Source organism: Penaeus vannamei, chromosome 36, assembly GCF_042767895.1.
Source record: "Penaeus vannamei isolate JL-2024 chromosome 36, ASM4276789v1, whole genome shotgun sequence".
In the NCBI taxonomy this organism is placed as follows: Eukaryota; Metazoa; Arthropoda; class Malacostraca; order Decapoda; family Penaeidae; genus Penaeus; species Penaeus vannamei.
The window spans coordinates 6191680-6206679 of NC_091584.1; the positions used below are offsets into that span (position 1 = coordinate 6191680).

At 37.0% G+C, this 15000-nt stretch overlaps 1 protein-coding gene across 2 annotated transcripts in view; it reads left to right on the forward strand.

Annotated features, from left to right (window-relative positions):
• The window catches only part of LOC113810773 (tetraspanin-9), a 97836-nt gene extending 86822 nt beyond the window's left edge, over positions 1-11014 (forward strand). For both annotated transcript variants that reach the window (XM_070114515.1, XM_027362418.2), the window contains exons 4-8: positions 4580-4771; positions 5610-5795; positions 7153-7258; positions 8399-8523; positions 9265-11014. In XM_070114515.1, the coding sequence (XP_069970616.1) occupies positions 4580-4771; positions 5610-5795; positions 7153-7258; positions 8399-8523; positions 9265-9357 (702 nt within the window). In that variant the 3' untranslated portion in view covers positions 9358-11014. The remainder of the gene's footprint in view (positions 1-4579; positions 4772-5609; positions 5796-7152; positions 7259-8398; positions 8524-9264) is intronic.
• Positions 11015-15000: the final 3986 nt, after the last annotated feature.

A 15000-nucleotide genomic window follows, 5' to 3' on the forward strand; every position in this document is an offset into this window, starting at 1 on the left:
CACCCACCCGCCCACTCCGCCCACCGACCCACCACAACGCCATAACTCACCCCACCCACCCACCGCAACCCACCATATCACTATATCATATCCATACACCCTAAACTACCATCCTACCCACCCCACCCATGTACCACCCCACACACCCAATCCGTGCACCGACCCACCCTGCCCACCCCCACCCAACCCACCTACCACCCCCATCCCTCACCCTCACCCAACCCACCCCACCCACGTACCACCCCCCTCACCTACCCTACCCACCCAACCCACGTACCACCTCCATCTCCCGCCCCACCCCATCCCACCCCCCTACCCCACCCCTTCCCACCCCCAACCCACCCCACCCCACCCCACCCACCTGAAGTAAACAAATAAACTGTGCTTGGCATCGGCCCGGCGGCGCGAGGCAGAGTCAGTAGAGGCTAATGTGACATGACAAATAAACAAAACCTCTGCATGTTATAGCACTTTCTCGCCTCCAGGTCTGGGCTATTTGTGGCGTAGGATAATCTTCTTTTATTTTCTTTGTGTTTTGTATTTTCATTATTTAGTTTGAACGCAAGAGGGAGGGAGTTGTTAATATATTTAGATAGGAATATAGATAGATAGATAGAAGGATAGATAGATTGGTAGATAGATAGATAGTCAGACGGACAGGCAGATAGACAGACAGACAGATAGATAGATAGGTAGATATAGATAGATGTAAGTAGATAGATAGATAGATAGATAGATAGAAATAGATAGATAGAGATATAGAGAGATAGATAAATAGGTAGTTAGGTAGGTAGATAGAAAAATATATGGATAAAAAGGCAGAGAGATAGACAGGTAGACTGAATGATAGACAAACAAACAGACATATAGATACCATATAAACAGAAAAAATGAGAGTTAGAAGGACTGATAAACGGAAAAACGCATAGATAGAAAAACTGATAAACAGAGACAGAGACAGATAGCTACAACACAGATAGAAATATGGAAAGAGAGATATTTCGTAAGTTTGGCTTCATATACTTATTTGTTGTTGCTTTAAACACAAAAGTAGAAGAGAGATAGAAAAATAAACTCGAGTGTGTTGTTGAGAATTAAGGAGTTGGGTGAGGTGGGGGAAGTAAGGAGGGGAAGAAGGAGGAAAGAAGAAAGAGGAGGAAGGCAGGGAGGGAGAGTAGTTGTAGTTAAAATGGGAAGGAGGAGGAGGAGGAGGAGGAGGAGGATAAGGATGGGGATGATGATGATGATGATGATGAGGAAGAAGACAAAGAGGAAGAAGAAGAAGATGGAGGAGGAGGAGGAGGAGGATGTAGGGGGAGGAGGAGGATGAAGGGGGAGGAGGAGGTGGAGGAAGAGGAGGAGGAAGAGGAGGAGGATGAAGAGGAAGAGGAAGAGGAGGAAGAAGAGGAAGAAGAAGAAGAAGAAGAAGATGATGATAAAGATAATGCTGATGATGAAGATGAGGTAGAGGAGAATGAGGAGGAAGAATATTTATTAGTACTTGTAGAAGGGGAAGAATAGAAATGAAGATAAAGATAGAAAAAAAGAACAAGGTCAAGCAACTATTTCTAACAAAGGCCTATTCATGAATTAGAAACCAAAAAAGAAAAAAAGAAAAAAGAAAAAAGAAAAAAATTAAAAACAGCCTATATATAAAATACTATTCGACATTTATATACTCGTGACAGTAGTAAACCATTCATAAGACAGGGAGGCCCATATGACACTAATTTCTGACGACGCTGATGACAAGTTAGTCATGACACTAATGACGAGACGACGCGAGTGACGGCCCATGACACCTTGAACTGAGATGACAGAGATGAATAATGAACAACATTTCCAACATGTGATTCCACTTTTTTTTTAACTAATGACATTTCAGATTAGGTGAAGGTGACTTGATGTATTAGAGAAAGTCCGCATGATTTAGGTATTTTATAAACCGTACAAACTTTTATTTTTATTTATTTTTTCATTTCTTTTTTTATTAAGTAACTTGGCGTGACATCTGCTTCAGCCATAAAGAGTGACGCTAAATCAGGAAATTGATGGACAGTCATGACTACGCTAATCCAATGTATATACGTGTACATGTGTGTAGGAGACTATGTGTATGTATATATATATATATATATATATATATATATATATATATATATATATATATATATATATATGCACACACACAAACACATACACACACACATATAAGTATATATATATATATATATATATATATATATATATATATATATATTAAATATATATATTTATATATATATGTATGTATATATATATGATTATATATATATATGTGTGTGTATATATATGATTTTATAAGTATGTATACATACACACATACAGAGAGAGAGAGAAAGAGAGAGAAATACAGTGAAAAAAAGAAAAATGCGAATCCGAATACCCGTTGATGGTAAACTAGATATACATTTGGTTTGTCTTAAACAAATGACAGTTCCCCATCTGCTTCGGTTTGCTCACGACAACGCATGCATGGGAACTACCCCGGCATTGCGATGAGGGTCGTATCAAACAGCGCCATTCGGTCGTTATACCTAGTTAAGACGGAAGACCAGGAAACGGTGAAGAAAGCCTGTGGAGATGAAACGTTGAGGAGAGCAGAGTTCGAGACACGGTGTGGGATGTAGATGTAGAGCTCTAGTTTTAACGTACACGCAAGCACGCAACGCACACGCACGCACACAACGCACACACCCACACCCACACCCACACCCACACCCACACCCACACCCACACACCCACCCACACCCACACCCACACCCACACCCACACCCACACACGCACACACACACACACACACACACACACACACACACACACACACACACACACACACACACACAACACACACACACACACACACACACAAACAAACAAACAATCTAATGGGGAAGGAGACGACACAAACATGTCCCATTAAACTGTCAGGTTTTTGAAGAAAGTGTCTAGACTACTGCGCGAAGTTGTGTAAGAGTAAGATTGTAGCAATCGATTTATATTAAAAAAAGGAATAATATATATGTGTATATATAAAGATATAGATATATAGATACAGATAGATAGATATAGATAACTAGATATAGATGGATAGGTATAGATAGATAGATATAGATACATAGATAGAATGACATATAGATTGATAGATATAGATGGATAGATATAGATAGATATAGATACATAGCTAGAATGACATAGATAGATAGATAGAATGACATATAGATAGATAGATAAATAGATAGATGTAGATAGATGGAATGACATATAGATAGATAAATAGATAGTTATATAGATATATACATAGAAATAGATAAATGGATACATACATAGATGGATAGATAATTATGATGTAATTATGATATTGTGGAAATATGTCAAATAATTCAAGGCACAATGTACACTCAGTTTAATTATACGAATTAAATAAATTGATTAGTTATTTACAGAACGATAGGCGATACATCTTAGGCAATTTTTGAATATCGATTTTACGAGAATTTCGAAGACCGGTAAAGAAGAAGAAGAAGGAGAAGGAGAAGGAGAAGGAGAAGGAGAAGGAGAAGGAGAAGGAGAAGGAGAAGGAGAAGGAGAAGGAGGAGAAGGAGAAGGAGAAGAAGAAGGAGAAGAAGAAGAAGAAGAAGAAGAAGAAAAAAAAAAAGGAAAAGAAAAAGAAAAAGAAAAAGAAAAGAAAAGAAAAGAAAAGAAAAGAAAAGGGAAGAGAAAAAGAAAAAAAAAAGAAGAAAAAGAACAAGAAAAAGAAAAAGAAAAAGAAAAAGAAAAAGAAGAAGAAAAAGAAAAAAATACACCCACACAATCACGTTAATTTTGGCGAATTAATTTATGATTCCTTATTTATGAGAGGCCGATTATACCATGATGGCTGGCGAGCTGTTTATAAAGTCAGATTCATGAATGTGCAAGAGATTGATGGAGTGTCTTGGTCATGAGTCTCAGAGCGAACCGAGAAGTACTGATGTGTGTAGCTATGAGGGTACAAAATATCAATTTTTTTTTTGGCTTTTATTTTATTTATTATTATTATTATTATTTTTTTTGGGGGGGGGGGGGTTATCAGTTATTTATTTTTTTTTCTCCTAATTATTTTGGTCTTGTTAATTACAGGGATTATGATCATTATTGGTATAGTTATTATTATCATTACCATCATCATAATTATCATCATCACCACTTTTATCAACAGTATTATCATCATTACCTACCCCCTCATCATCATCACGGGCAACCCCGCGATCATTATCTCCCCACCCCCACCACCTGCATCTTCCCTCCCTCCCCACCCCCTTTACCTTTATCTTCCCTCCCCCACCTAACGCCCCCCCCCACCCCCACCTACTTCATCCCTTCCTCCCCTCCCCCCCATCCCGACCCCCACCACCTTCATCTTCCCTCCCTCCCTCCCCCACCTAATGCTCCCCCCCCTTCCCCACCCCCACCACCTATATCTTCCCTCCCTCCACTATCGACCGACTCCCTCCCTCCTTCCCTCCCCACCTAACGACCCCTCCTCTCCCCTTTCCAGATCGTGGGCTGCTCCATGCTGGGCGCGGGCATCTGGCTCCGCTTGGCCTACGGCGGGTATGCGTCCCTCCTGCACCAGTACTCCGCCATCTCAGCTGACTCCCTCTGCCTCGCCGCCGGGGTCATCACCTTCATCCTGGCCTTCTGCGGGTGCTGTGGGTCCTGGTTCCAGAGCCGCTGCATGCTCATCACGGTGAGGCGGGTGCGAGGGGGATAGGGGGCGTGTCTCTGGGGAGTGGGGTGGGGTGGGGGGGGGGGAAGAGGCGTGTCTCTGTGTGTGTGTGGGGGGGGGCGTGTCTGTGTGTGTGTGGTGGGGGGCGTGTCTGTGGGGGTGGGGTGGGGTGAGGGGGGGAAGAGGCGTGTCTCTGTGTGTGTGTGGGGGGGGGGGGGCGTGTCTGTGTGGGGCAAGGGGGCGTGTCTGTGTGTGTGTGGTGGGGGGCGTGTCTGTGTGTGTGTGGTGGGGGGCGTGTCTGTGTGTGTGTTTGTGGGGGGGGATAAGTGGCGTGTCTGTGGGCGGGAAGGGGGCGTGTCTGTGGGGGGGAAGGGGCGTGTCTGTAGGGGTTTTGGGTGTGTGTGAGTGTGTGAGTGTGTGTGTGTGTCGATCTTTTTCTATGCAGAGAACTTTGATAATACATATTATTGTTCATCACTATTGTTAGTGAAATAGTACTGATAATTATAATGGTTATAATAATATTAATGATAATAATGATAATAATAATAATAATGATAATAATGATAATAATGATAATAGTAGTAATGATAGTAATAGATAAAATAAAAATGATAATGGTGATGAGAATATTAATGGTAGATTAATGATACTGATAGTGATAATGATTATAATGATAGTGTTATCAATAATAATAATTATTATTTTCAATATTACTGCTATCAATACTACAAATACAACTACCATAACTATCATCCTCACAACCATTATCATTTCGATTACTCCTCACACAGTTATACCCACTCGGATCACACGACCCAGCTCCCTCGCTCTCACCCTCCCCTTCTCTCTCCCGCAGTACTTCAGCCTGGTGGTGGTGGTGTTCTCCCTCCAGCTGGTGGCGGGGACGCTCGCCTTTGCCTTCAGAGCCGAGGTCTCCACCACCCTCATTGCCGAGCTGCAGGCCGGGATAAGACGCTCCTTTAACGAGACGGCGGACAATGCTGTGGCCATTACGTGGAACCATTTGCAGACGCAGTTCGAGGTGGGTTGGGGTGGGGTGGGGGCGGTGGGGTGGAGTGGGATGGGTTAGGGTGGGTATAGTGGGTTGGGATGGGATGGGGGCGGTGGGGTGAGTTGGGTTGGGGTGAGGACGGCGGGGTGGGTTGGAGTGGGTACGGTGGGGTGGGTTGGCATGGGTTGGAGTGGGTACGGTGGGGTGGGTTGGCATGGGTTGGAGTGGGTACGGTGGGGTGGGTTGGCATGGGTTGGAGTGGGTACGGTGGGGTGGGTTGGCATGGGTTGGAGTGGGTACGGTGGGGTGGGTTGGCATGGGTTGGAGTGGGTACGGTGGGGTGGGTTGGCATGGGTTGGAGTGGGTACGGTGGGGTGGGTTGGCATGGGTTGGAGTGGGGTGAGGACGGTGGGGTGAGGACGGTGGGGGGGGTACAGTGGGTTGGGATGGGATGGGTATAGTGGGTTGGGTTGAGATGGGGGCGATGGGGTGAGTTGGGATGGGGTAAGTTGGGATAGAATAGGTTGGGGTGGGTTGGAATGGGGTGGGTTGGTGTGTATTGGGTGCGGTGGTGTGGGTTGGCGTGGGTTGGGATGGATTAGGGTGTACTGGGTACGGTGGGGTAGGTATAGTGGGTTAGGATAGGATGGGTTGGGGTGGGTTGAGATGGGGGCGATGTGGTGGGTTGGTTTGGTATAGGTTGGGGTGGGTTGGATTAGGGACGGTCGGATGGGTACAATGGGTTGGGATGGGGTGGGTTGGGGTAGGCACGGAGGGGTGGAGTTTGTAGGGGATGGTTAGGCCTCCGTGTTATTGTGTGCATGGGTGTGTAATTTCTGTACCTCCATGGATATCATTAAGGGTTGTAATCCCATCGCTATTATGCTATCAATGGACATTTTTTACATCATTATTTTAATCCTATTATAATTACCAACAGTTGCTACTCCCTTAGTTCATTCAGATCCCTCGACACCCTCTCAGGCTATAACCATTAGAAAATCAACCCTATGAACCCAAGTAATTCACCCCTTCTCCCTTTGAATTACCTCCCATCCTCCCCCTTACCTTAACAACTATTCACCTCCCTTCCCCTTACCTTAAGAACCTTCCACATCCCTTCCCTTTACCTCAACGACCATTCACCTCCCTTCCCCTTACCTTAACAACCTTCCTTCCTCCCCCTTACCTTAGCAACCTACCACCTCCCTTCCCCTTACCTTAACAACCTACCACCTCCCTTCCCCCTTACCTTAACAACCTACCACCTCCCTTCCTTCCCCTTACCTTAACAACCTACCTTCCTCCCCCTTACCTTAACAACCTACCACTTCCCTACCTCCTCTTTCCCTCTCCCTTACCTTAATCTTCCACTTGGACCTTGCAGTGCTGTGGCGTCGAGGGCCCCAGGGACTGGTTCAACATCGCCGCTTGGCCCCATGAGGAGTGGGTCCCGCGATCCTGCTGTATATCCAAATACACTGATGACTTGGGTGCGTGTCAGAGCTTATTTTGTCTTTTATGAATGCATTTCAACTTTGGCTCTTAAGTTGGTGTTTGGATGTGAATTGTTTTTGTTATTGTTGTCATTGTTACTGTTATTGTTTTTGTTTTAATTATTGTTATCATTTTTATTGATATTATTATGATGATAATGCTGAGTATGATGATGATGAGTATGATGATGATGTTTATCATTATCATTATTGTTATAATAATAATAATAATAATAATAATGATAATAATAATAATAATAATTATTATTATTATTTTTATTATTATTGTTATTATTATTATTATCGTTAACATCATCGTCTCATTAATATTATCATTTAAAGGGTTATAAAAGAATCAGTAGCGAAGAAAATAACTGAAAAGGTCTATGATAACAGTTATAATAATTGTTTCAGGGCTTCTCTTGTCTCTCAAAATGCATCAAATTTACTTCTGAAGTTGAGTTTAGATGTAAATTAGATTGATTTTTAATGCAAAGTATGACAAAATGATTTTTTTCTTCAGTAGCGAAAAAAAGAAACTTCAAAGGTCTTCTGTGATACAATTAAAGTAATCAAATTTGCATATATATTGGATGCGAAACCTTGCTGAGTATTTAGAGCGTTCGCACACACATACACAGTGTACCATGAATAATAGATTGCAAATGTCGCTTGAAAAAAAGATTGTGCAAATGAGTTTAGCAAATGGCGAATAAAATGTAAAACTTCGATTATTTCTTACGCGATTTCTGAAATCTGATTATATAAGTCATTCTGAACATAATGATAAAACTAATAATGTACTTGAATGAAGGGAAAACTGTAAGCATATTGAACTTTGTTAAAAGTAAATTAGAAACATTTTTTTTTTCTCATAAGAATTAAACGTTACTAAATTAAAGACATTTTTTCATACATATTGAACTTTGTTAAATGTAAATTAGAAACATATTTTTTCTCATAAGAATTAAACGTTATTAAATTAAGGAAATTTTTTCTTCATAAAAACATAAACGTTATTCAAACAAATAATCACAATACCAACCTTGACAACTGAATTTTATCAACACAACGTAAATATTGACCCTGACGCAGCTAAATTTTATCAATCTATAAATATTCATATATTCATTGCAGACTGCGGAAAATCAGAGGAGGAGGAACACTGGTTCAGAGCCGGGTGTTACATGCAGGTGAAGATGTGGTTCATCGAGAGACTACACCTCGTTGGCGTCATCGGTCTCATATTTGCTTTTGTGCAGGTTTGTAAAACAGAAAAAAAGAAAAAAAGGAGAGAGAGGGAGAGGGAGAGGGAGAGGGAGATGGAGATGGAGATGGAGATGGAGATGGAGATGGAGATGGAGATGGAGATGGAGATGGAGATGGAGATGGAGAGTGAGAGTGAGAGTGAGAGTGAGAGTGAGAGTGAGAGTGAGAGTGAGAGTGAGAGTGAGAGTGAGAGTGAGAGTGAGAGTGAGAGTGAGAGTGAGAGTGAGAGTGAGAGTGAGAGTGAGAGTGAGAGTGAGAGAGAGAGAGAGAGAGAGCAGCGGCCATTACCTGGTTTATCTTAATTTTGGGTATGAACATTTAGTACTCATTTTTTTTACATCTTATCTTCCACGTGACAGATTTAAGGTTTACTGCCTATTTTATTCAAATTTTCCCCTTCTCCCTTCCCTCACCACAGCGATGTCTTTTCTGAAACTCATTATTAGACACACACACACACACACACACACACACACACACACACACACACACACACACACACACACACACACACACACACACACACACACACACACACACACACACACACACACACACACACACACACACACACGTATGATGATAATGATGATGATGTTTATCATTATCATTATTATCGTTATTATTATTATTACTATTATTATTATTATTGTTATTGTTATTATCATTATATCATCGTCTCAGTAATATTATCATTTAAAGGTCCACATTACTCAATCTTTCTCTCTCAACAGCTCTTCGGGATGATCGCCTCCATGCTCCTCTTCTGCACACTGGGCCACAAACGGCGGTCGCACACCTACAAGTCTTACCATTCGGACACCTGACTACTGCCTGAATACAGGGTGTAAGGCGCGAGTAACAATAAGGGAGGGAGGAGGATCTACTTACTCTGAGAATGGGATCAGGAGAGAGAGAGAGAGAGAGAGAGAGAGAGAGAGAGAGAGAGAGAGAGAGAGAGAGAGAGAGAGAGAGAGAGAGAGAGAGAGAGAGAGAGAGAGAGAGAGAGAGAGAGAGAGAGAGAGAGAGAGAGAGAGAGAGAGAGAGAGAAAATATGAGTTTGAGTATGAGTGAGCGAGTAAAAGAACGCTAACTTGTCTCAATGGTTAGTTTCTCCCTTCTTAATTTTTGTGTTAATTTTCGTTCTCACTTAATGCATTTCTTGTGGATGACAAAGCAATGATCTGTCTCATAAAGTAAACCATTCTCCCCCTCCCTCTCAGAATTAACAAATAGCATAAGACACCCTGTACTAATATTGTAAAAGAAAAAGATGCAGTATCTAGTGTTCACCGTGATGGATTTAATTCAAAACTCAGTTCATATTCATGTTTTGTAATGCTTTTGCTTTGAATAATCCAACTAATGATTATTGATCCAACTAATGATTAGGGATTTTATGTCTACTACGTTTTAGAAATAATGTTTGAGATAAGTGAGCATAGAGGTAATAGTTTCCTTGTATTCTTAATTTGTTAATTGTAATGATGTACTGTTTTTAGAAAAAATGGAAGAAACCTTTCCATTGTTATTAGTAAGGTAGTAATGTTAAAATGAATAGTACTATTGCAGATATGTGTCAAAATGGGAAAGGTACATGCATACATATCTTTGATATATAGTGATCTTAAATGCATATTATTTAATTGGCAGGTTTATGCGACAGTTAGTGTTCCTTTTTCATAATATTCTGTCCATTTGTTTTATCAAAATTCTACATCAAAGGATGATTTTATATATGGTATGTTTTATATGTTAAGTATTTTTCTGGACGTGTATTTGCATTAACATACACGTTTTCACAAATGAATGAAAATGTGATATGAGCATATGACTGTCTAAGACATATATCACTGAGGCAGTCTAGTGTACTTCTTGTCATATTTATAATGAAAAACACTTGGCCTTCACATCAGAAAGGTTAAGTTGTTGATTTCCATGTATTTCCAAAAGGTTTTATGGAAGACCTTGTTGTGTTATAAATGATATAGGTGTTTTAATACAGTAACCTATTAACAATTTCATCTACAGAACAAGTCACTCGCCATAGTACTGACTTACAATGGGAGAAACACATTATTATAGGGCCATTGTTATCCACAAGGGAAAGTAGACGATCACTTAGTGGTGCAGTACATACTCACATGAAATTGCAGGTTCAGTCATCTTTGTAGAGTGGTCATAGTACATACAGTACATGTAAAAGGAACAGGATAGTGTGTACCAACTGTTATATTGGAATCATCCAAATAGCCACATGTAATCTCTTTTTTTCCAAAATTTAAATATTGGGGCAAATGTTTAGAGGTCATCAAGTGAATTGATTATCCTTGTACTAGCCTTGCACAATATTTAATGATGTAAATGTACTCAAGTCTATCCAGGCCTTGGTGTCATTTAGCACTTGATTCATTGTTAAGAACAAGAAAAAGGATAAAGAATGAACCTCGAACTTCTCTCCTAGATATTATGTGATATATATATATATATATATATATATATATATATATATATATATATATATATATATATATATATATATATATATACACATGCATACATAGAGAATGAATTTCGATCTCTCCTAGATATATGTATATGTATATATGTATATGTATATATATATATATATATATATATATATATATATATATATATAATATATATATATATATACACACACATGTATGTATGTATGTATGTATGTATGTATGTATGTATGTATGTATGTATGTATGTATGTATGTATGTATGTATGTATGTATGTATGTATGTGTATATATATATATATATGTATATATATATATATATAAATATGTATATATATGTATGTATATATATGTATATATATATATATATATATATATATATATATATATATATATATATATATATATATATATATATATTTATGTATATATATATGCATATTTGTATATATGTATATATCTATATATCTTTATAGAGAAATAGTCATTGATTACTTTATAAGTAGTCACATGTAGTCTAATGTTGTAACCCTTACGTATATCAGCTACTTAATTCTGTATGTTTAGATATTATTATCTTAGGATGAGTAAACACATTGTTATAATAACTTTTTAGATTTTTAAAATCAGGATGAAGTGTAGAAGTTTTGTTTTTTACTAAATTCTCAGTACGTTTAATGTTTAATAAGTGAAATCAGATTCATGTTTTTAATCCATTAGTTTTCTTGTGACTAAAACATTTGCTTCTAACAATGCTGATGAATAATGAGCTATTTTTGAATTAATAAAGCTATTCTTATTGGTATGTTATATGGAAAAAAAGACTGTGATATCTCTTATGTCGTTCACAGATAAGAAAATGTAGATAGTTATTTACAATTTACAGCAGATTTTATATTTCATGTTAGTATAGGTGTCCACTGTGCTAATCAAGTGAAATATCATAAAAATGTTAATCTGAAAATTGTTATGAAAGGAATCATGTCATTTATTAAAATACAAAAACAAAAACAAAACAAAACAAAAAAATAACAAAAAAATAAAATAAAAATAAAATAAAAAGGCTGTTACAAAAATAGATTCAACATAATGCATATTTGTACTTTAATGAGGACAGGAGTGATTGGAAATTTGTGAATATGTTGTGATATATATATATTTTACTTTAGTCAGTTCCTTCTAAAGTTGGATGGCATTTATTACATAATGCAGCCTCTTTTGTTTCTTTTACTGCAATGTATTGGGAAAAGAGGCTGTACAGGCATCGTTGAATTAATCTGTACATATCAATGGTTTTCACAGAAAATGACAACCACATATATAGCCTACATTCTTTAACTACTTTCTTATCGAGTGTGATATTTATTGATACCTTGATTACTTCCTTATGGAATGTTCATAATTAAAACTGGAAGACATGGCATTCTCACAACAAATTCAAAAGTTTCATTGGATTCATTAAATTACAGTATGCCTTATGGCTACTGACATTTAAGAAACCTTAGGTAGTATACAGGATCCCCCACAAAAAAAAAGAAAGAAAAAAACAGTAGATGTATTAGAATAACATAAACTGGAAAAGTATTGACAATATATTTTATTTGTCTAAAAAAACTAGACATACTCTGATGATGAATATAATTTCTTCTTATACTTCTACAACTATAAATTTCATTCAGATACTTTTCCTCTTTATAACTTTGTCACAAACTGTACATTCTAAGTTTGTTTTTTGTTCCTTTAAATGATTGTAAATTTGATTCTGTATAAGTTGTAAATTTTATTCTTAAGCTATTGATTTCCTTGGAATATATTATTATGTGAGAATATATTCTTGCAAATAAGAGGAACTCATAAAACTCGTTTATATATTATTTCTATAGGATGTGCCACTGGTGACTGAAGACGAAGTGGCATGCTCCCTCTTTTGTTGTTGTATACATATATATCTATATATATATTTGATTGTTAGAAGGTATATATATACAGTTGTGTAGAAGAGAAAAGACATGTATGTCTGTATTTGTATATTTTGATTGTATATATTTTAATCCGTGAATGTCTCAGTACTTTTTCAAAAGAAGAAATGTATGCAGATTATCATTTTCCACATAGTACATTATAGATCTGTTTGTTGAAATCTCCAGAAAAAAATCTGAACAATATAAATAGATCAGTGTCGTTGTGAAATGAAAAACAAACCTTTTCATTTTGATTTTGAGATTCTCAGAAAATTGTAATGCATTTCAAATGGACACACGTTTTGTAAATAATTTTGTGCGTGAAATCATGCCTCCTGTTTATCTACCTATGACTTTATGTTCACTGTTTAATTACGGTTTTAAAGGATCTGATTTCTCACGTTACTGATTTTAAATAAGAGGCATTCATTGTTCAAGATAATCTTGTGATATCCACTGATCTTGTCTTCCAGTGTATTGTGAACTCAAATATGTAGTATAAAATGACTCAGATCATTTTCCCTTTTTATTAGTGCATAGTATAGAAAACAATAGAATGTAAATGTAGATGTTGATTTTAAAGTTAAGGTGATCCGAATGGTCATTTGTTATTTTAGCAATGAATAGTGTGTAATTTAGGTATTTGGATGTGTAGGAAATCTTTTGAATACTCATTTTTTTTCTCGTATTTTGAATAAAAGAATTATATATTTCTGTAACAGATTAAATTTCACTAACTAGAGAGTTGCTCAAAAAATTTAGAATATCAGTTATTTTTTTGTTTACATTTTGCATGTTAATTTTTACCTTACTAATAAGTTGTTGATGAATTAGTCATTATATATTAAATGATATTGATAATACTTCAGGTTTCATATCTCACAAATCTTGGAATGAAAAATCCATTGTTATTAAGGCTGCTGTTCATTTGCCATACAAGCTGTACTTATTTCATACTACGGGAAATTCATTTTTGTACTTTCCTCAGATGTTAAATGTTGTTAAAAACTTCTATTTTGTGTCCTTTAAGAGTGAAAAATATTAGCATAATAAATACCTGAAAATAATACCTGACTGGGTTTGTATTTTAAACAGTAATTTGCCATCACAGATTTGTGTTAGCATAAAAAAAATCGGGAATATTGAACTTCCAAAACATCTTTTGATTAGAATAATCAAGAAATAAACATCATGGGAAAATTTACTTAAATGTCATATTGAACAATTAGAAGAGAATTAATTAGCACAAAGGTTTGGTAATTGATAGAGCAGAACTCAAACCAGATTTGTTTTCCACTCATTAAACACTAATATTTTGATATAGATCTTTATTTTGTTATGTGGAGGTCTAGATATACTGGATAATCATCTGCCTGTTCAAAATAACCTTTTCTATATTAAAAAAATAAGACTGTGAGACCGGAAAACAAAATTTGATAAGTATTTATAAAGGCAAACCTAGACATTTTATTTGTGCATTGAATAATAGCAAGTAGTTTACCCTTTTTTTCACAGCAAACCATTCCAATCACAATTCAGAAACTATCACTTCCAAAAAATGATCAGTTTTGAAATGGCTTTTACGTAATGCCGTTAGTTAGTACGAACTATTTTGAAGTATAGAGCTAATCACTCTGTATATTACCTTTTGATATCTAGACGTGATATTTTTTTCTCTTTTGCATGTGTCAACTTATTTTAAGAAGTGCATTTCTTGGGACCAAAATGACCAATATTGTGTATATGTAAAGGTCTTCAGGAGAAGTGGTACATAAAAGGCATAATTCACAATAAATATGCAGGTTTTATATCGTGTTTTATTCCCAAATCCTGAAACTATTATTTTAGAAGTCGGTGAAGTAAAACGTTGATTTAAACGAAGTAAATAAAGAAATGATATAATTGAAATCATACTCTGGGAAATTACAGCTTGGTCGGATAATAGATGTAAATTATGTGAGAAATGAGAAGGAAGGAGGATATAGAATGTACAAAAGATCTCAAAAAGAAGCATAAGAGA